Raw genomic sequence first — 21,662 nt, forward strand, 5'->3', positions numbered from 1 at the left:
TTTCGAACATGTAATTTATAGATGTATACCGAAGTGCCATGGGGTGACTATCAGATACCCAAAGGTCACAGATCCAAGTGTGTAGACGACACGAAAGGAAGAGGGAGCCGGGGAAAAAGAGAGGCTTAATTAGGAAAGGCCACCGGGAAGAGATTTGCCCTTCCTAAGGTTGTGAAGGTGGGAAAAGTAGTGGCCTGGTGACAACTCTGTCCGAGATTCCTGCCAGAGCAACCCACCACATTCGCTTGAATATCGTGCCTTCCCCTTCCTAGGATCGTATCGACGGCATCACTATCCAGGCCCGGCAGTTCCAGGAAGCCGGCCACTTCGATGCTGACAACATCAAAAAGAAGCAGGAGGCCTTGGTGGCTCGCTATGAAGCTTTGAAGGACCCCATGGTTGCCCGCAAGCAGAAACTGGCCGACTCCCTGCGCCTGCAGCAGCTCTTCCGGGATGTGGAGGATGAGGAAACTTGGATTCGGGAAAAGGAGCCTATCGCCGCCTCCACCAACAGAGGTTTGTCCAAACCCCGGCTTCTCGTTCAGAGCAGACTGTTGAAAAGGACACAATCCCTGTCCCACATAGGGCTCCCAGTCTTAATCCCCGTTTTACAGATGACGTAACTGAGGCCCAGAGAAGTGACTTGCCCAAGGTCACACAGCAGGCAAGTGGCGGAGGCAGGATTAGAACCCAGGTCCTTCTGACTCACAGGCCCACACTCTATCCACTAAGCCATGCTGCTTCCCCAAGATAGTAACAACTGAGGTGTTTAAGTGCATACAGTGGGCTAAGCGCTGAGGTAATAGTAATAGTATTAAATGCTTACTGTGTACACAGCACTGTAATAAGCGCTGGGCAGGAATACACAGGTGGGAATTTGACACGTTTCCAGTTTTTCGGGGAGTTCACAATCTGTAATCAAAAGAGGAAGAGGAAATTGGCAACAGACAGTTTAGGGGTAATCGGATCGGACTTAATCCCTGTCCCACATGTGGCTTAAAGTCTGAGGTAGGAAGAATAAGTGTTTTATCTCCATTTGAATAAGAGGAGGAAGAATTGTGGTATTTGTTCAGTGCTTACTATGTGCCAAACACTACACGCTGGGGTATTCATTCAATAGTATTTATTGAGCGCTTACTATGTGCAGAGCACTGTACTAAGCGTTTGGAATATACAAATTGGCAACAGATAGAGACAGTCCCTGCCCATTGACGGGCTTACAGTCTAATCGGGGGAGACAGACAAACCAAAACAATAGCAATAAATAGAATCAAGGGGTGAACATCTCATTAAAACAATAGCAATAAATAAGAGATAAGGTAGATAAGAGATAATCGTGTCCCAGATGGGGCTCCTAGTCTGAGGGAGGAGAAGAGGTATTTAATCCCCTTTTACAGATGAGGAAACCAAGGCACGGGGAAGTTAAATGACATGCCTAAGGTCACACAGCAGGCAAGTGGTGGAGCCAAAATTAGAACCTGGGTCCTCTGCCTCCCAATCCTGGGCTCTTTCCACTAGGCCACACTGCTTTTCGATGAGAGGCTATCTTTCCTAAAAGTAGCTGGACACTGTAAATTACCCATGCGTTCGAGTCGTTTCAGCGTGTACTTTGGAAGGCGTCCTGGGTGAGTGCCCTAGGGGGAAAAGCAGCCTTGACTTGCTCCAAAATGATGGCTCGAATGATGGTCCTCTGGGGATTCTGATTCCAGGCAAAGATCTGATCGGCGTCCAGAACCTACTGAAGAAACACCAGGCCCTGCAGGCCGAGATTGCCGGCCACGAGCCCCGTATCAAAGCCGTCACCCAGAAGGGCAACGCCATGGTAGAGGAAGGTGAGTTGCGTTGCAGAAGGTTCCTGTCAGATTGAGAATTCCAGGTCGGCTTCCGTTCTGCTCCTGGTGCCTTTTCTTTCCTCCTTTCATTCCTTCCCCAAGGGACCACCCCTGACCCTGATCCAGCCGAAGTTCACCATGGAAGGGGTGGGGCCCTGGTGATGCAGGTTTGTGAGGTCTGAGGATGTGCAGTGGGGCCAAGAAGTCAGAGCTTTGGCCATGTAGAAGAGGAGCTTGTCAGTCATATTTTTTGACTGCTTACTAGATGGAGAGCACCGTACGAAGCGCTGGGGAGAATATAATATAATAGACGCATTCCCTGCCCACGATGAGCTTCCGGACTTCTGGGGAGGGTCCCGGGCATGCCCGGCTACTTCTCACTAAACTCCTGGCATCTTTCTCTGTGAAAGCCAAGGAGTCTCTTTTGTAGTCAAAGCTGCCTCCCTTTAATGCGCTGATGACTTTCTCTCCGCCCGCTAGGGCACTTTGCTTCCGAGGACGTGAAGGCCAAACTGAATGAACTGAACCAGAAGTGGGAGTCGCTGAAGGCCAAGGCATCCCAGCGCCGGCAGGACTTGGAGGACTCGTTGCAGGCTCAGCAGTACTTCGCCGACGCCAACGAGGCCGAGTCTTGGATGCGGGAGAAGGAGCCCATCGTGGGCAGTACCGACTACGGGAAGGATGAGGACTCTGCGGAGGTAGGACATTCCTCGGGGAGTAGGAGGAGTCGAGATGACTTAGGAGGGGGATGGGTTTATGTGTAAGAAAAAACCCGTGGGAAGGAGGCACGAGACCCCCTTCCGGTCCACTAGAAAGACTTTTTTGAAAAGAAGGACCCAGAGCTTCCTCTCTTAACCCTCCACCATTGAGGAGGCTGAGTAGGGAAGAGTCCCCGGACAGAGTTGAGGGTTAATTACGACTTCTAAGATTCTCCCAAGGTCCCAGAACTAAAAAAATTCCAAAAATTGGTCGGAAGAAATGAAACATTGTACCTTCGGATCATTGGTCAACTCTGGTGTGGGGCAGATGGGATTGGGACAGCACCAACTATTTTGCTCAGTTCTTGGGCGAATTGGGTCAGTTGGGTAGCTGTCCATCAGGTTCCCAGGGTTTCGCAAGATCCTTTCCCATCCCTGTGTGGCCATGAGCCAGTGTTCCCACAAAGTGTCTGCACCCCAAGATACGGGACCGGACCGCCCTCCAACCTGGCCAGGCTCCATGGCAGGTGGCTCTTAAAGCTGCTTCCCCTCTCTGCTCACCCTATGAAATTAACACACAGCTGAGTAAGACTGCAAGGAAAAAAGGTGAGTATCAATAAAACAGCCAGTCCTATGAACTACAACGCCCAGGACATCTTACGAGGGGTCTGATTTTTGGTTTCAGGCTCTTCTGAAGAAGCACGAAGCTTTGATGTCAGACCTCAGCGCTTATGGCAGCAGTATCCAGGCGTTAAGGGAGCAAGCTCAATCGTGCCGGGTGAGGAAGGCGAAGTTAACGGGCTTTGGCCATTTTCTGTGGAATTACTCGGGCCCGTGTGCACCGACCAACTGCGGCAGACTTGCCCAAATGGGAAGTGGGCTTTCCAGGACAGGCGTGCTAAACAGGTGTCTCTATGCATCTGTCTTTGGACATTCTCAAGCAGAAGAAATAGATGGATCACTCAGGGCATGTTAGAACTCACCACTGTTCTCTCCTGGTCCTTAAATACTTTTAACCAATATAAGAGAATTTCAGAACTGACAAATCTCATTCTGTAGAAGTTGAAGTTTTGATTATTTTTTTTAATGATATTTGTTAAGCACTTACTAAGTGCCAGGCGCTTGCTAAGTGCTGGGGTAGAATCAGGCTAATTAGGTTGGACGTAGTCCATGTCCCACATGAGGCTCACAGACTTAATCCCCGTTTTACAGGTGAGGGAACTGAGGCCCAGAGATGTCAATTGACTTGCCCAAGGTTACTCCGCAGATAAGTGGCAGATCTGGGATTAGAACCCAGGTCCTTCTGACTCCCAGGCCTGTGCTCTCTCCACTAGGTCATGCTCAATTGCAAGCCACTGAATAACAATGTTTCAACTTTCCTTCCTTCTCGTTTCCCCTGCAACCTTAGCAACAAGTCGCTCCCACGGATGATGAGACAGGGAAAGAACTGGTCCTGGCTCTGTACGATTACCAAGAGAAGAGTCCTCGGGAAGTCACGATGAAAAAGGGAGATATCCTTACCCTACTCAACAGCACCAACAAGGTGAAACCTCTTTAACGTGGGGGCTGTTTCCTTTCATCTCTACCACATTGTCTGTGGCATTTGCCCAAGGATTAGCCTGTCTTCGTCCTCTCTCGGTTCTCTATTCCATTCAGCTGGCTCACTGCCAGCCTCGGGGTTAGCTGGATTGGAGACCGGATGTAAAGTTTTCTTCCCTAGGACCCCAAGGCTGGGAAATTCCTCTTTTCCCCAGTCTCCAACTGAGACCGGACATAAAGCCCAGCTTGCTTTCGGCTTGTCCTATCCCCAGCACTCAGTTCCTGTTGGATTGGTTGCCTCCACAGTCGACAGGAGGAAACGGGGTAGTATTTTGGCACTAAGTCAGCGGACTTTACGCCACCGCCATTTCTGCATGCCAGAGGACCGCCAAGACGGACCCAAGAATCTGTTTCCCGAGGGGGTCAGTGCCTGTGGCACGTTGGTTGGGATTCTGGGTCGACCTGAGGTGGAGATCCTTGAGGCACTCAATCACTCACTGGTATGTATTGAACGCTTTACTGTGTACTCTCCCAGTACATAGCACTTGGGAGAGAAAAACATAACAGGCTAGACACGTCCCCTGCCCACAGTGAATTTACAGTCTAGACTGTAAGCTCCCTCTAGATTATAGGCTTGTTATGGGCAGCCAATGTGTCCATTGGTTGTTGTACTCTCCCAAGTGCCCAGTACAGCACTCTGCACACAGTTTGCGCTCAATAAATACAATTGAATGAATGAATGTATTTAGAGGACTGGTGGTAGTCTAGAGGTGGTTATTATTTGTTCTTCCTTGCACGTGCCATTTGGCTTCTCTCTACAAGGGCATCTTGAGGGAAGCCTCTTTGGAACCTCCCATCTCGGACCAGGCTTAACCCGCGGTTGTCCGTTCTTTTCCTTTAGGACTGGTGGAAGGTGGAAGTGAATGACCGCCAGGGCTTCGTACCAGCTGCCTACGTGAAAAAATTGGACCCCGCCCAGTCAGCCTCCCGGGAGAACCTCCTGGAGGAGCAAGGGAGCATAGCCCTGCGGCAAGAGCAGATCGACAATCAGTAAGAGCGTTTTCCAGTCACCGTCCAAAGTCTCTGTCGTGCCGGGCGTGGCCGGGGCCACGGTTAGGCCAGGATTCCGGAGTCTTCCGCGGCTGGGGCCTCCCCTGGCGGCTGGTCTTCACTCAAGGGAATGCTCACTCTTTCTGCTTTTTTCCAGAATTCCCTTTAACCCTTCCAACCTCTTCAGTTGGAACTAAATTCCCCGGCTGTCTTTTTGGTTTGTTTTTTCCCTAACAGTGTTTCCTGAAATTCTTTTTCTTCATGACCTTCCTTTTGCAAGTCACACCTTTTTAACCCTCCTCCCATATGGGTTCAAGATGTTCTCTGAAATTGGGGTATATGGAGCTTGACCCCCTCCACCACCTTCTGGACCTCTGGCATTGATTTGCTTGGAGATTGTGGCTGTCAAGAGGGTTGTATTTTTTCTTAGAGGAAGTTGGCTATTGAGGGCAGGGCACCTCTTAGTGCCTCAATTGAGCCACATTTCCCCTCTTTGACATTATTTTGCCCCATGAATGAACTTGACAGTCTGGGAGGGTTGAAGATAGGTTGACAAGTGGCATGGTCCCTTGGGCTCAGAGCAGCAGAATGAATTCTCAACACCCTGCTTAATAGAGCAAAGCTAAAGAGTATGCCCTCAGCTACACTGACTATGTCAGTTCCTCCTGGCATTGTTCAGAAAACAACATGGCTGCCTTTTTGTTATTGTTCTTGCTATTTCTCCTTTCAATTTTTGATATGTATAGGTCAGAATCTGCTGTTTTTGTAAAAATCTCATGCTTTGCCATTAGCTAATCTGAGTGAGGTGGAGGGTTTATTACTCATGAGAAGATTCTCATTTCCAGAGGCAACTAGTGACATTAATTCTGATTGCTGGACTTAACCTCAGGAAATTAGCTGTCCACTCTTCTCAGTTTGTTTTGTTTTTAATGGTATTTGATAAGGGTTTACTTTGTGCCAGACACTGTACTAAGTGGTGGGGTAGATACAAGCTAATCAGGATGGACACAGTCCATATCCCACATGGGGCTCACAGTCTTAATCCCCATCTGTCAGATGAGATAACTGAGGCACAGAGAAATGAAATGACTTGCCCAAGGTGACACAGCAGACAAGTGAAGGAGCCGGGATTAAGGACCCAGGTCCTCCTTCTGACACTCAGGCCTTGGACTCTATCCACTTGGCCACATTGCTTCTCCCGGGGATCCCAAGAAAGTGAAGTCAGGGTGTGTCCCTAGATCTTGGTGGCCTGTCCCAAGTTGGAAATTAACGCCCAGAGATCGGAGGGAGACCCAGAAGGAGATTTGAACGCTCTGCTCAATATTTCCATACTGTGACTTGCAGTCCTAGCCCACCCCGCTTTCCAATAGCTCTTGAATGACTCCCTAATCATCTCCCACTTAAACTGAGGATCCACTCCTCACCTCCACAGCACCTGGATGGAGCTGCTTTTCATTAATCTGAATTAATCTGACTAATTTTTTTTTGCATGCTTTGCTGTGCCCCCTCTGTGCAGGACACTCATAACTAAGGAGGTTGGCAGTGTCTCTCTGCGTATGAAACAGGTGGAAGAACTGTGAGTAGGCCAAAAGTCTTTGCTGAACCATCCCTGTGTCCACTGCTCTCATGCCTATTGCTTTTCCCCCTGCTTCCTCTCTGCTGGGGACTGCCTCCCCAAGGGGTTAGGGGGCATTGAGGACTGGGCGTCAGGGACAAATTGAATCAATGTATCGGTGCACAAGGGATATCTTTTGCCCAAAAGGAAAGAGGTTTTACATGAAATCGACCTGCAGCCGTTTATCTCACCAGTCGCTTGTACTCTCAACTGTTGGTTCAGAGGGATGTGGATATCCTCTGGCCTCCCCAGCGGAGTCTGGGGCCTGCCAAAAATACTCACCTGCCCCCGTGGATAGGAATGAATCCATTCAAGAGCTAAAAGTGTTGGGTGGCGCCTGCCTTTTCTCTCCTGGAGTTCTAACAACTAAGCCCAACCTTCCCAAGAGAAGCCAATTTGGCTGCTGCCTTGGTTTGTGTGTTTGGGTGGTGGGGGTTTTTACCCAGAAAAAGAGATCACTCAATTTTTAGTTTGCTGCCCACCAGCTCGCCCAAGGATGAATCAATCAGTAGTATTTATTGAACACGTACTATATGCAGAGCACTGTGCTAAGTGCTTGGGGGAGTACAGTATAACAGGGTTGGCAGACACATTTCCTACCCCTAACTAGCATACAGTCTAGAGGGAGACAGATGATCTGCCTAGAATTTTTGGTTGAGAAACTCAATACTTACTGTACTGTTACTCCTGAATGCTTCCCAATACATTGTGTTTCCTGCCAGGAGAACTTCCTCTTCCCCATAAAAGTTATTTTATTTTTTTCCTTCATTTTTCCTGAGGCTTTTTAAAGCTTCATTTCCCTCTCTTCTTTAAAGTTGCCCATAACTTTCCTAGACTTGGTGGCAATCTCTGCTAAAGAGAGAGTCCAGTCATTTCCAGTCATCCATTGTGCTTATGCCGGACAGGCGGGCGCCTCTGAGATTGGGCCCTTTTTCAGATCGGCTGACCCAGGGGTGCTGTTAGAAAATTGTAAGTGAGAGAAAAAGGCAGGAACAGGAAATCCTCTGCGATGCAGAATCCTTCGCAAACCCCTCTGGTCTGTGGCCGCATGCCCCTCTTGTTGTCGTAGGTGCTTGGGTTGACTCATTCGTGTTTGGTGGCTGTGACGCTGTGGCAGTTGGCAGACAAGCCTTGGGACATGTGGGCTTGGCTCTTCCTGCTCCAGAAGCAGTCCAATGCAGAGGTTGCAGGAGAGCGTCGTCGCCACCCTGTCGTACCTGAAGTCGGCATTTCCGTCTCTTCCCACGTTAACATGCGTATCCGGACCAAAATCCCTTGTTTCCGTATATCGTGCCAAACGTTGCGTTGGGGATTCCACCTCATGGAGGATTCCCACTGCTACCCATCTCGTTCTTACCTACCGAAATCTAAGATGTCCCCTTCTTTCCTCCTCCACCTTGTCGCCTCTCGAATTAATCCAGGTACCACTCTCTCTTGGAACTGGGTGAGAAACGCAAAGGGATGTTGGAGAAGAGCTGCAAGAAGTTCATGCTCTTCCGAGAAGCCAATGAGTTGCAGCAGTGGATCAATGAGAAGGAAGCGGCTCTGACCAATGAGGAAGTGGGCACTGACCTGGAGCAGGTTGAGGTGCTTCAGAAGAAGTTTGATGACTTCCAGAAGGTAGGGCACCCCGCATCTGGGGAGCCTCCTATTTACCCTGAGCGGTAACTAGGAGGCGTAGAGGGAGGGACCAAGCACTTAGTACAGTGCTTCGCCCACAGAAAGTGCTCAGTAAATACCATAGAGTGACTGAGAGGAGGAATCTGTGCATAGCAATGTATGACATCCCTGGGAGCCGATGGGGGAATGGTTCCGAAGTGTGAAGTGGCGAGACAGACCACTGCCTCGTATGGATCAATCGGTGGTGTTTACTGAGTTCTTACTATGTCTGAGCACTGTACTAATCGCTTAGGAAAGTACAGTGTAACAGTTGGTAGACATGTTCCATGCCCACACTGAGCTTACGGTTTAGAGGAGATGAATGCAACCGGAGTGCCGATGGGACTGTTAGTCAAGCAGTTGCAGTTGCATAGCTGCCATATTAGTCTTCCCCAAAATTGTTACTTCAGCTCCTTTTCATAGGTGCTTGGATTTAGACAAGAGCAGCATAGCAATCAGCCAGATCTGGAGCTATTAGCTTTAATCTAAAGGGATAGGTGGGAGACAGTGTGGCCTAATGAGAGAGGTCATGCTGCTAGGAGTCAGGAATCCTGAGTTCTGGTCCCCGCTCTGCCACTGACCCGCTGTGTGACCTTGGTCAATTCACTTAACTTATCTGGGTCTTGGTCTCCTCATCTGCAAAACTGGGATAAGATCCCTCCTGTCCCTCCTAGACTTTGAGTCCCCTGAGGGACAGGGACGTTGCCCGATTCAGATACATAACAAGCATTTAATAAATGCCATACTCAGTTGGGTAAGGCAACGTGACTTAGTGGTAAAAACCCAGGCCTGGGAATCAGAGGACCTGGATTCTAATACCAGCTCTACCACTTTGCCGCCGTGTCACCTGGAGCAAGTCATTTCGGTTCTCTATGCCTCAACTCCCTCATCTGCAAAATGGGGGTTCAGTACCTGTTCTCCCTTGTTCTTAAACTCTGAGCCCCTTGTGGGACCTGATTATCTTGTATCTATCCAAGTGCTTAGTACAGTGCTTAGCATGTAGTAAGAGTTCAAGAAATTCCACTATTAGGAGTTAGAAGGGGTATGATATTTTGCCAGGGTTAACAAGGAGGGGAAGACCCCACTATCCCATTGTTATTTTAGTCCCTTAATTAAATATAATCAATAATCAGTGGCATTTATTGAACACTTACTATGTGCCGAGCACTGTACTAAGTGCTTGGGAGAGTACAGTACAACAGAAGAAGCAGCGTGGCTAGGAGAAGCAGCGTGGCTCAGTGGAAAGAGCATGGGCTTTGGAGTCAGGGCTCATGAGTTCGAATCCCAGCTCTGCCACTTGTCGGATGTGTGACTGTGGGCAAGTCACTTAACTTCTCTGTGCCTCAGTTCCCTCATCTGTAAAATGGGGATTAAGACTGTGAGCCCCACGTGGGACAACCTGATTCCCCTATGTCTACCTCAGCGCTTAGAACAGTGCTCGGCACATAGTAAGCGCTTAACAAATACCAACATTATTATTATTAGAATCAGCAGAAATGTTCCCTGCCCATGATGGACTTAGAGTCTAGAGGGGGAGGCAGACATTAATGTAAATAAATAATTTATAGTTTATAAGTCAGAGACATGTACATGAGTGCTTTGGGGTTGGGGTGAATATCAGATGCCCAGAGGTCACAGATCCAAATGCGTAGATGAGGCAGAAGGGAGAGCGAGCCCAGAAAGAGAGGGCTTAATCGGGGAAGGCCTGTTGGAGGAGATGTGACCTAAATATGTCAGGATATATTTGGATTTCCTGGTCTCACCCACCACAGATGAACCACGACAGGCAGGATCAATGAGAAGACTCCCGCGGGCCAGGAATTGACCTGTCAAACCAAAATACCGAAAACCTCCCCGCTCCCTTGACTTTCTGCCTCTCAATTGCCATACGTTTTTTTCTTTCTCTCCTACAGGATCTGAAAGCCAATGAGTCGCGGCTGAAGGACATCAACAAGGTGGCTGAGGACCTGGAGTCAGAAGGACTGATGGCAGAGGAAGTACAGGCCGTTCAGCAACAGGTCAGCTCCTGTCCCATCTCCCGCACAAAAACCCAAATCGAAGCGAACAGACTACTTCCTTCCTGCCTTCTTTATCCTGTCCTCGGCAGCCGTGGGGGTCAGCAGGCTATGATGCCAGCTTCTGGCCAATCCGCTTGTCTGGGACTCTGGAAATGCAGCCCCCTCTGAGTCCCATGTGGATCAAGGGCCTTTTTGGTCACTCTGAGTCCCATAGGGCTGTAGGGGCATTGAAATATGATTTAGTTCATCCCTCCGGAGGTCTCAAAAAAATGGGAATCGTATCCCTCCATTCCTTTAGAGAAATGCTGTCATCTGTAAGGCCCTGTGGGAATTACATAATGACCGTATGGAAATACAGGTTCTCAAAGACCTGTTTCCATTCAGCCTTCCGACAGGATTCTTTTTCTTTAGCTGATAGGAAGTCATGCTGAAGGGTATTTTTTTCTCCCTCTTTGAATCTGTGCTGTAGCGTTGCTCCACAGTCTGACAGTGCTTCCCTGAACTTCTCAGGTTCATTCAGCTCCTGCCCAAAATTCGAAGATGCGGGCAGAATGACTTGATCACTCGCCCTCCCGAGGCTAGTGTGAAAGGGCCGCCTGTCACTAGGCTTGGCTCTGTTGCGTCTTCCCCCATCTTCTGCCGCTGCAGCTAGGCAGGATTGAATTCTGTCTCGGGCCCTGGTCAGTCATATTGAGATAAATGTGGGCTTCCCTTCTAAGAGACTAAACTGAATCCTTTCTCTCTTTGTAGGAAGTGTATGGGATGATGCCCAGGGTAAGTCTCCGAAGTTTTATTTCGATCTCTCAGAAGCTTTTTTTTTTTTTCCCTTTAAATAAGCTGAGATTGGGGGTTTACCAGCCCAGGGAAAAGATTTTCAGTTAAGAGCATCCTAAAACCACTCTTTGTGGTTCATGGAAATAGCTGCCTTAGTCAGGGGCTGCAACCTTTTCGTGCAGAGAAGCCAAACGAAACGAAACCTTTGAGCAGTTGACACACATACAAAGAGCGAATCTTTCAAATTCAGCACACACCGAATCACCTTTAATGTCACTTCCTTGTGGAGTTATAAAATGAAATAGTAATAAAGAGGAAGAGGAAGAAAAGGAGAGGGTGACATTGCCAACCCGGGTCTTGCTCTCTCTACCTTCTTTTCCAATTTTGAAGGGTGGGCAACCAAAGCGACAGAGCTTTCATGCTCACTCGGTAAACAGACTCGGTGTCGGTCTTGATTCAAGCTGTCAAGGAAACTGCTATGCTGGTGCTCAGCTGTAGAGCTCAAGGTGTCTGGAACAGAGTCCTGAAGCGTGGGATAGGAGCCCGGTGGAGACCCGGAGGGATCCAGTCTCTTTTGGGGGCAGAGTCTGGATTTGGGGGAGGAAGAGAATCGTCAGGTCTAAAACCGATCAACTGTAAATGGGTGGGGAAGAAGAGGGAGGCAACTGCTTGGGTTTATAAAGCTTCCTTCCCCTGGGCAGGGGCTGCAAGCAAGAGAGATGGACTCCCCCAGCAGCCCCAGCTCATTTATACACTCTCCGTCTCCTTCATCGACTTACCAGACTGGCAGCTAGCTAGCTAGTAACAGTTTGCCATTGGTGGGGCCACCATCAAGATTTCATTTATTTTAGCTTTGGGGGAGGGGGAGGTATTTGACCAGCTGGGAGACGGGGGAGGACATCGGCGGTCTGAAAGATGCTCTGAGCTGGATCGCGAGTCTGCTCTAAACGCCTTCTTCTTTGGCTAGGATGAGACCGATTCCAAGACCGCCTCCCCTTGGAAGGTAAGACAGCTGTCCTTGTGCTGCCGCCCCTCGGGTTTGTTTTGAAAGGAGGAGAAAAGAGTGTCGGTTTTCCCTCTGCCACATTTACCCCCTGAAAATCTGGGCTACCCCATTCTTGATGAAACATTTGGCTACTTTGGGTTTGCTTCTAGGTGCTGGCGTAAACCTTTTTTAAAACTATGTCCTTTTTTGTTTGAGTAACTTCTCGTCTGTCAAAGAATGGAAGGAAAATGGTCGTGTTTCTCTGCTCAGTGTGAGGTTATGGCATTTTTCTTACACGTTTGTGGGCAAATATTGCATTGGGAATTAAGTCCCAAATAGGCTTGGCCCTTGCATAGTGGAATTATCACAATAATTGTGGTATTTAAGTGTTATCATGTGCCAAGCACAGTACGAAGAACTGGGGTAGATACAAGATCTTCAGGTCCTACATGAGGCTCACAGTCTAAGTAGAAGGGTGAAGAGGTATTGAATCACCATTTTGCAGATAAGGTAACTGAGGCCTAAAGAAGTGAAGTGACTTGCCTGTGGTCACGCAGCAGGGAAGTCGTGGAGCTGGGACTAGAACCCTGGCCCACTGACTCCCAGGCCCGTGCTCTTTCCACTAGGCCCAGCTGCTTTGCGATAGGCTTAGTACAAAGAGGGAATTATCAGGAGATGAAACAAGGACTTGTTTTACCCATCAGCTGCCTAAAAGAAGTTCCGAGGCCAACCTGGGAACCCAGGAACTATGAATCTGGAGGAGACTTTGAAGGAGGGGAGAATGACTGACTGGTGGTCGGGTTCCGGAGAGGTGGGGCAGTCGGGCCTTTTAGGAGTCACAGTTGTCGGGGGAAGGGACTGTTTTATTCTGTGAAATATCCGTGGATAGGTTTCTCTCTTTTGGTTACATTTAGTTATGTGCACCGAGAATAGGTCTGCTGTATCCTCCTTCCTGGTTAGGGAATCTTCCCAGAGGTTAATGACTTGCTTTGCCTCCTGTGAGCAATTGGATTCTGCAAAACAAAGGAGCAAGAGAAAGGCAAAGAAAAGGGGACTACCACTATCTTCTCTAAATTAGGCCGAGAACCCCTTCTGGATGGTGACAGTGTGTGTCTCTTTCTCTCTTCCCACCCCCACCCCCGCCCCATCTCCAGCACTGATTGTTCTGCTCAATGGATAAGCATATTCCAATTTGGAGAAATCATCTCCTTTTGACTCAGTGTGTTTTCTCTGCTTTTCCTTGTCTCTTCCCGAACCTCAAATGGATCACTGGTAATAGAGAAAGCAACAGCCTTATTAATAATGTTGGTATTTGTTAAGCGCTTACTATGTGCAGAGCACTGTTCTAAGCGCTGGGGTAGATACAGGGTAATCAGGTCGTCCCACTTGAGGCTCACAGTTAATCCCCATTTTACAGATGAGGTAACTGAGGCACTGAGAAGTTAAGTGACTTGCCCACAGTCACACAGCTGACAAGTGGCAGAGCCGGGAGTCGAACCCATGACCTCTGACTCCAAAGCCCAGGCTCTTTCCACTGAGCCAATGCTTCCCAGGGATTAATTCTGTTCCAGTTTTTGTTTGGTGCATGCATTCAATTTCCTAGTCTTATACCCACTCGTGCTTGCTAAGAATGTATTCGGAATATCTTGGGACACTTAAAATGCCGGAATACTCTGGGGCCCCAGCTCAAATCCCTAAAAATAATTACGTCCTTCCTTCTTTGAGACGATGGGAATTTTGCCCAGAGGGGGCGAATCTTTTAGGCAAGTCCTGAAAACATAAGAATCAGGCTCTGACTCGTGGTCTCCTTTTCCACTCTATAAGGCTGTTGTCTTTGGATTAAGGGGACACCGTTGCTGGGCAAACAACCCTGGGAGCCAGTATTGGCAACAGAGTAGATTCCAGAGGATCCCGGTTGAATATTTTTGTCAGAGCGACTTCTGGGTATCTATCCCCATGATACAGGCAGGGAAGCAACACCCATCTATTAGTCTGTGGGCTCTGCTTCTCCTGTAAGGCTGGACTACAGTGTTTCAATACAGCCGGGAAATATTGAATTGACTTTTTTGTCACTCAATAAAAAACGAACCATAGAAAATCTTTTGAGTTGGCTACACCAGGTTTTGCAGTGATCTGTCTGTAACTGGATTTTGTATATGTGTTTTTTTTGTTTTTCTTTTTTAAAATATTACTGCCTCCACTCCCAAGATCACTGGTAGCAGTGTCCCTTTAACGTCATCCCGGACAACAGCCAGTTGAGGGGCCTGATCGAAAATATCAGAATGTCCATTTCCTGCCTGATCGGCAGTTCTTTGATTAGTTTTGCTCTCCTTCTGCTTTCCTCCCCCATGCAGTCTGCTCGTCTGATGGTTCACACAGTGGCCACCTTTAATTCCATCAAGGTAAGAAACAATGAATGGCCCTCCCTCGTCTTTTCTGTTTTTCTTCAGCTCTGCTTCTCTGTGATCTCTGATTAATCTCTCACCACCCTCCATCTTTGCGGGCTGGGTTACTTCCTATGTTCATAATTGCCCTGGGGCAGATGAGTGGCAGAGAGCCACTCTTTGCTGCCAGAGTTTGGTTCTTGACCACTCCTCCACCCCCCAGCAGTAGACGGGCAGGGCCGCGAGTTCAGGTCCAGGAATGCCTCTGTTGGTCTCCAGTCGTGCATGCCCCTGGTGGAGGGAGGAGTTGGCTGCTGCCGGAAAGCTTGGAGAAGCCTTCCTTAACCCTTGCATCATGCTTGGCGGGTTTTATTTTGCAACAGATAAGTTTAGGTTTAAGGTGAGATGGGCCAAGGCTTTGAGCCCTGAGTTTCCATGTAGTGAGAGGGAAGGGGACCGGACTTGGGAGGGAACACTGGCGGCAAAAGGTGTGCATCAAAAAAGGGTTGTGGAGGGAGATTCTGGCATTTGTTCAGGTCCGTGAACCTGCCGGGAGATTTGTACCATCATACCAGGATGGGAGGGAATGGTCAGAGCATGTCCCACGGCGGGGTAGAGTGGACATGGTGAATCCTAACAGGTGCCAACATCGTCTTCCCTGTGGTCCGGTCAGGGCTGTGGAGTCCAGGCCATGAAGGAAGCTCTGCCTTGGCTTGATTTTGCCTTGGTCATTCAGCTTCCCGCAAGCTCTCAGGAGACAGAGTATCAGCTTCTCTGAGTTCTGGCATTTTTCGTCACATTAACGTATTGGCTTCTTCACCCTCATCTTTCTCTTCCTGCTGTCAGCAGAACGGTGGGGCATTAGGAAGAGGACCAAAGTGCCCTTCTCCAACCCCTCCCTGCCCCTAAGGGCAGAAGCTGGAAGCAGAGCTGATGGTGGGCTGTGTTGTTCTTTCCCCAGGAGCTGAATGAGCGCTGGCGATCACTGCAGCTGCTGGCGGAGGAGAGGAGCCAGCTCCTGGGCAGTGCCCACGAAGTGCAGAGATTCCACAGGTCCGAGGCCCCGGCTCCAGACATTCAGCCTAGGGGGTGGGAAGGGAGGAGGAGGGAGGTGGGGCGAAAGGAATCTTTGCACCATCTGAAATTTTAGTCCATCATACTGTTCCACTTTGGATCAGCTCCCAAAACCTGCAGGTTTGCATGGTAAGCGAACCATCTAGCTCCCACTAAAATAATAACGATGATAATGATGGTATCCGTTAAGCGCTTACTATGTGCCAAGCACTGTTCTAAGCACTGATGTGATTGACCTCAATTTCACATACATGTCATCCACACCTATCAATCAATCAGGAGCATCTTCTGAGTCCCTACTCTGAACAGAGCACTGTATTAAGCACTCTGGGAGAGTACAGTAAAATTAGTAGACACTGATCGCTGCCTGTAAATCCTGTAAAGGAGTTTACAGTCTAGAGCAGGGGAGGCAGACACTAAAATAATTACAGGTAGGAAGCAATAGAATATGTAACCTCTAAGTTCGTGGGCAAGATATGTCTGCCAACTCTCTTACAGCGTTACTCTCCTTAGGCACTTAGTAAAGTACTCTGCATATAGTAAGCACTCAGTGAATACCATTGAATGAGTGTGCATAGAAGTATTACTGGGGTTGTGAGTGCTCAAGTGTTGCTTTTTCGAAAAAAATAAAATGGCATTTGTTAAGCACTTACTATATTCCAGGGGCTGTACTAAGGTCTGTGGTAGATATCAGATAATCAGGTTGGATGCAGTCCCCTCTCACCATTTTACTGGTGAGGTAACTGAGGCACAGAGAAGTTAAGTGGCCTGCCCAGGGTCACACAGGCAGATGCCAAAGCCAGGATTAGAAACCAGGTCCTCTGACTCCCAGTCCTGTGCTCTTCCCATTAAACCACACTGCGTTTCCACAAGGGGCATGGAAGGGCAAAAGTGGCAGATGGGAGATCAGAGTGGGGAGAATGAAGGTTAATTGGGGAAATCCTCCTGGAGGAGATATGATTTCAGAAGGGCTTTGAAGATGGAGAAAGATGTGGTCTGTCAGATGTGAAGGGGGAGGGAGCTCCAGACAGGAGGGAGAGTCAGTCAGTCATTGGCATATTCTGGGCACTTTCTGTGGGCAGGGCACTCTACTAAGCATTTGGGAAAGTACTTGAGAGAATTGAGCAGGGGGTTGGCAGCAGGAAAACCAGGAACAGGACTGACTAGAGAAGAGTGAGGGTTGCAAGCTGGAGTGTAGTGGGAAAAGAGCAAAGCAGGAGGAAGAGAACTGAATGGATGGCTTAAAGCCAGTGGTAAGGAGTTTATGATTGATGCGGAAATGGCAACTAGAGGAGGTTTTTGAGGAACAAGTAGACGTGTAGAACGGCGTTTTAGAAAAACGGCCCAGGCGGCAGAGTGAAGTATGGCCTGGAGAAGGGAGAGACTGGAGGCAGAGAAGTTAGCGAGGTGGCTGATGCTTAAGTCTATTGCTAGTCTCCAACCAAGGGGTTGGGACATTACTCCATGTGTAAAGTGATTAATAATTAATAATAATTAAGCTGCACCAAAAAAGTCTGAGAGAGTTACATCCATTTGGAAGATCAACTATACGTTTAGAACTTGGATCTCAGTGCTTTGGAAAATGTATTTCTAGAGCCGGAACAGGAGAATTTTGCAGTCACCTGAATTCTCTCTCTCTCCCTATTGTTCCCACAGGGATGCTGATGAAACCAAGGAATGGATTGAAGAGAAGAATCAGGCGCTAAACACAGACAATTACGGCCACGATCTGGCCAGCGTCCAGGCCCTGCAACGCAAACATGAGGGCTTTGAGAGAGACCTGGCTGCTTTAGGTGACAAGGTAAACAATGGCGAGAGAGAGAGAGAGAGAGAGAGAGCATGAATGAGAACAGGTTGGCTTTCTCTTATCCAACCCCCAGCCAGTAACTCTGCCCATCACGCCTTCTGACCTCCCTTTTCCTCACTAGGTGAATTCCCTTGGGGAAACAGCAGAACGCCTGATACAGTCCCACCCTGAGTCTGCCGAAGATCTCCAGGAGAAATGTACCGAGTTGAACCAGGCCTGGAACAGCCTGGGGAAACGGGCTGACCAACGCAAAGCCAAGCTTGGGGATTCCCACGACCTCCAGCGTTTCCTCAGCGACTTCAGGTAAAGACCCAAAGAGATATTCTAAGCTTCTCCGCACTCTGTGATGATAATCGCGGAACTTAAGTGCTTCCTGTATACCAAACACTGTATTACGTTCTGGGTTAGAGTAGGATTTAATCCCCATTTTACAGTTGAAGAAATTGAGGCACTGAGAAGTTAGGTGACTTGCCAAAAGCGACACAGCCGACAAAGGGAGGGAACCGGAATTAGAATCCAGGTCCTCTGCCTCCCAGGCCCGTGATCTTCCACGGGTATCTGTGCAGACTGAGCGCTGCCGTCCTTAAAGGAGAATGAGGAGCTGTTTTCATCTGGACCCAGAGAAGAAATGAGCCACCACTAAAAGTTAGTGTTTTATTGGCTATTCAGTGGAATCCTGCTGCTCCCAAGTGAAAGAAACTGAGCAGTGAGAAGCTAAAGAAATGGTTTTACCCCTATTCCGCTTGGCCTCGAGGCTCAGAAATCTTACAACTCCTGCCCCACCCAAGAAATCTGGTGGGCCAGAACAGTTGCTTCTGTAGCATACATTAGATTAACCTCCGCTTTTCAAAGCAGATGGTTGGCCAGCCGGAGGGTGGAATCATCAGGAAGCAGCATGGTGTAGTGGACAGAGCACGGGCCTGAGAGTCGGAAGGTCATAGGTTCTAATCTCGGCTCTGCCACTTGTCTGCCGTGTGAACTTGGGCAAGTCACCTCACTTCTTGGTTACCTCATCTGGAAATTGAGATTGAGCCCAATGTGGGACAGGGACTGAGTCCAACCTGACTTGCTTGTATCCACCCCAGTGCTTGGTACAGTCCTTGGCACATAGTAAGTGCTTAACAAATACCACTCATTATTGTTGTTGTTATATTCCTCTGGATATGTCTTCCAGAGACCTCATGTCTTGGATCAATGGAATCCGGGGGCTGGTATCCTCCGACGAACTGGCCAAGGATGTCACCGGAGCGGAAGCCCTGCTGGAGAGGCACCAGGTGCGTCAGGTGGCCCGGGAAATTTCAGAAGACACGATGGCGGACTGAGCCGGCTGAAATCGGCTCACTGACAGTCGGGCCAAGATCTCATCTCTGCCTTACGGGGCGAGTAACGGCACGTGTCAGGGTGGGCATTCATTCCGCTGCCAGGTTTCTAATCCCCTCCCTCCCCTTGGCAGGAACATCGCACGGAAATAGATGCCAGGGCAGGCACTTTCCAGGCATTTGAGCAGTTTGGGCAACAGCTGTTGGCCCGTGGGCACTATGCCAGCCCAGAGATCAAGGAGAAATTGGATATCCTAGACCAGGAGCGAGCCGACTTGGAGAAGGCGTGGGTTCAGCGCCGGATGATGCTGGATCAGTGTCTCGAACTACAGGTACTTGCCTGCTTGGGGCGGACACGTGCACACCCACACCTCCCTCTGGGGCTGTTTGGAGGCCCCGCTGTCTGGCCCAGTGTCTCTGAGCCATCTGTTCTCTCCTCCAGCTGTTTCACCGGGATTGTGAGCAAGCGGAAAACTGGATGGCTGCCCGGGAGGCTTTCCTGAACACTGAGGATAAAGGAGACTCCCTGGACAGCGTAGAGGCCCTGATCAAAAAACACGAAGACTTTGATAAAGCAATCAATGTCCAGGTAAGGGGCTCGCTCTGGAAAATGATCTTCCTGAATCTCAGGCCACCTGGCTGAAAACCTTGGAAAACCTTGGGAATCCTTGGCTTGGTGGTTGGCTGTCATGCATCAGGAGCTTCTGGCCAATCAACGTCCAGCCCAGTCCTTCCTTTAGGAAGGGCAGGAGGGCTGGGGAGGGGCGGACTCCCCACAGGCAGGTCTCTCACTGACCATTCTGTTCCCGCCCACCTCCTCCACCCTCCCCGCAAAATCTCCGCCATCTGACAGCCCACTGGAAACCAGTCTGGCGATACCAAACCCTGAAGTCTGTATCACTTGTTTCCCTCTGAGATTACCTTTTCTCCTGTCCTTTTCTAATCTAGGCTAGAAATTGGGAAGTAGCTGATGAATAATAATGATTGTGGTGTTCGTTAAGTGCCAGGCACTATAGTGAGCGCTGGAATGGATATAAAGTTAATAATAATAATGTTAATAATGTTGGTATTTGTTAAGCGCTTACTATGTGCCGAGCACTGTTCTAAGCGCTGGGGTAGACACAGGGGAATCAGGATGTCCCACGTGGGGCTCACAGTCTTAATCCCCATTTTACAGATGAGGTAACTGAGGCACAGAGAAGCTAAGTGACTTGCCCACAGTCACACAGCTGGCAAGTGGCAGAGCTGGGATTCGAACTCATGACCTCTGACTCCAAAGCCCATGCTCTTTCCACTGAGCCACGCTGGGACGCCCAGTCTTAATCCCCATTTTCCAGTTGAGGTACCTGAGGCACCGAGAAGTGAGGTGACTTGCCCAAACTTACATAGCAGACAAGTGGCAGAGCTGGGATTAGAACCCAGTCCTTCTGACTCCCAGGCCTGTGCTCTATCCACTAAGCCATGCCACTGATTATGAAAGCTAACCTGATCTAATTCGGCAATTTCATTGTGAGGTTACAGTGATTACTTTTTAAACAAAAGGGAAGTTTAAAAAGTCATTTTCTCCTAAGAGAGTTTGGGTTTAGAAAGATGTTTGGCCAGTGGCTGATTGGCATTGGCTATTTATGTGACAAATTCATGCCAGTCCCCTGTCCAGATCCTTGTATGAAGCCTGGATTTGGAGATTAGGGGTTTATTTTTTTTTTTTTTTAACCTCCTGGAGGCCTCCCCCCATCTTGAAACCTCACCTTTGTTCTTCCACAGGAAGAGAAGATTGCAGCTCTGCAATCGTTCGCCGATCAGCTGATCTCTGCAGACCACTATGCCAAGGGAGACATTTCTAATCGGCGCAATGAGGTTCTGGACAGGTAGGGACTACCCACCAGGCCAACTTCATTCTTCCCGAACCTGCAGGTTATCGGTGGGAAAATGGCCACCTCCTGGGAAAGTACACTTGCCCCTTTCTCAGCAGGAGCCGAGCGATCGATCAGTGGTATTAGTTGAGTGCTGACGCTTGGGAGAGTACAGTATCAGAGTTGGTAGACACGTTTCCTCCCCGAAAGAGCGTCAGTTCTGATCGCTCTCCTGCCCCAGGTGGCGGCGCCTGAAAGCCCAGATGATTGAGAAGAGATCCAAACTGGGAGAATCCCAAACCCTCCAGCAATTCAGCAGGGATGTGGATGAGATCGAGGCTTGGATCAGTGAAAAGCTGCAGACCGCCAGTGATGAATCCTACAAAGATCCCACCAATATCCAGGTGAGCTGCCGAGATCCTGATAGAGGCCCGTCGTCCATCACCACACACCCCGACCCCGGGAAGGCCCCGACTGGCAGTTAACGAATCAGATGTGAAATGAGTAGGCTTCAGGAAAGGAAGCCAAAAGTGAGAGGAGCAACGTAGAGAAAAAGAAAGCCATAAGAGTTCCAGCTTTTGCCCTCCAGAGTTGCTGAATGGTGACAAGTGTTGTCTTTGGTACCTGCTCTTTTTAAGTCTTAGCTCTCTTTGCTCTCCCCAACTGTAAACGTTCCCGACTCTCCCGACAAACTGATATTCTCTGTGGTTCGATTGTGGAAGTCCATGTTAGTGTACTGAACTCTTTCTCTTCATCTATTTTGTAGCTTTCCAAGCTGTTGGTAAGTTTTTCCTTTTTAGAACTTGGTTAAAGTAGCCCCGGTACGTGTGCATTCCTCTGTATAGTGTGCCAAGATCCAGTCACGTTCAGTCTGTTAGTGTCTTCATCCCATCCCCTTGGCTTCTAATCACCCATAATACTCCATCCAGGTGTCCCCGTCTGGGTGTGGCTTTCTTTGTTTTAATCATGCCGCAAAACTCCTGGGGTTTTTTGTTGTTTTGGGGGGTTTTTGTTGTTTGGGGGGGGGAAGGAGGGGAAGTGCGTGTGTATTTTTT

General features: G+C 49.0%; 1 protein-coding gene across 9 annotated transcripts in view; it reads left to right on the top strand.

The window, feature by feature from the left end:
• SPTAN1 (spectrin alpha, non-erythrocytic 1) overlaps window positions 1–21,662 on the top strand; it is a 71,423-nt gene that overhangs the window by 31,860 nt on the left and 17,901 nt on the right. For 3 of the 9 annotated variants that reach the window (XM_029062509.2, XM_039911761.1, XM_029062512.2), the window contains exons 17-37: window positions 273–516; window positions 1,710–1,832; window positions 2,313–2,530; window positions 3,216–3,308; window positions 3,939–4,073; window positions 4,971–5,119; window positions 6,636–6,695; window positions 8,156–8,354; window positions 10,307–10,411; window positions 11,162–11,185; window positions 12,153–12,188; window positions 14,525–14,572; window positions 15,516–15,607; window positions 17,285–17,429; window positions 17,557–17,738; window positions 18,610–18,709; window positions 18,889–19,086; window positions 19,197–19,343; window positions 20,519–20,622; window positions 20,849–21,011; window positions 21,374–21,388. In XM_029062509.2, coding sequence (XP_028918342.1) covers window positions 273–516; window positions 1,710–1,832; window positions 2,313–2,530; window positions 3,216–3,308; window positions 3,939–4,073; window positions 4,971–5,119; window positions 6,636–6,695; window positions 8,156–8,354; window positions 10,307–10,411; window positions 11,162–11,185; window positions 12,153–12,188; window positions 14,525–14,572; window positions 15,516–15,607; window positions 17,285–17,429; window positions 17,557–17,738; window positions 18,610–18,709; window positions 18,889–19,086; window positions 19,197–19,343; window positions 20,519–20,622; window positions 20,849–21,011; window positions 21,374–21,388 — 2,580 coding nt within the window. The remainder of the gene's footprint in view (window positions 1–272; window positions 517–1,709; window positions 1,833–2,312; window positions 2,531–3,215; window positions 3,309–3,938; window positions 4,074–4,970; window positions 5,120–6,635; window positions 6,696–8,155; window positions 8,355–10,306; window positions 10,412–11,161; window positions 11,186–12,152; window positions 12,189–14,524; window positions 14,573–15,515; window positions 15,608–17,284; window positions 17,430–17,556; window positions 17,739–18,609; window positions 18,710–18,888; window positions 19,087–19,196; window positions 19,344–20,518; window positions 20,623–20,848; window positions 21,012–21,373; window positions 21,389–21,662) is intronic. The other 6 variants (XM_029062508.2, XM_029062513.2, XM_029062511.2 and 3 more) reach the window with 4 other exon arrangements.

Source organism: Ornithorhynchus anatinus, chromosome 4 (assembly GCF_004115215.2).
Source record: "Ornithorhynchus anatinus isolate Pmale09 chromosome 4, mOrnAna1.pri.v4, whole genome shotgun sequence".
In the NCBI taxonomy this organism is placed as follows: domain Eukaryota; kingdom Metazoa; phylum Chordata; class Mammalia; order Monotremata; family Ornithorhynchidae; genus Ornithorhynchus; species Ornithorhynchus anatinus.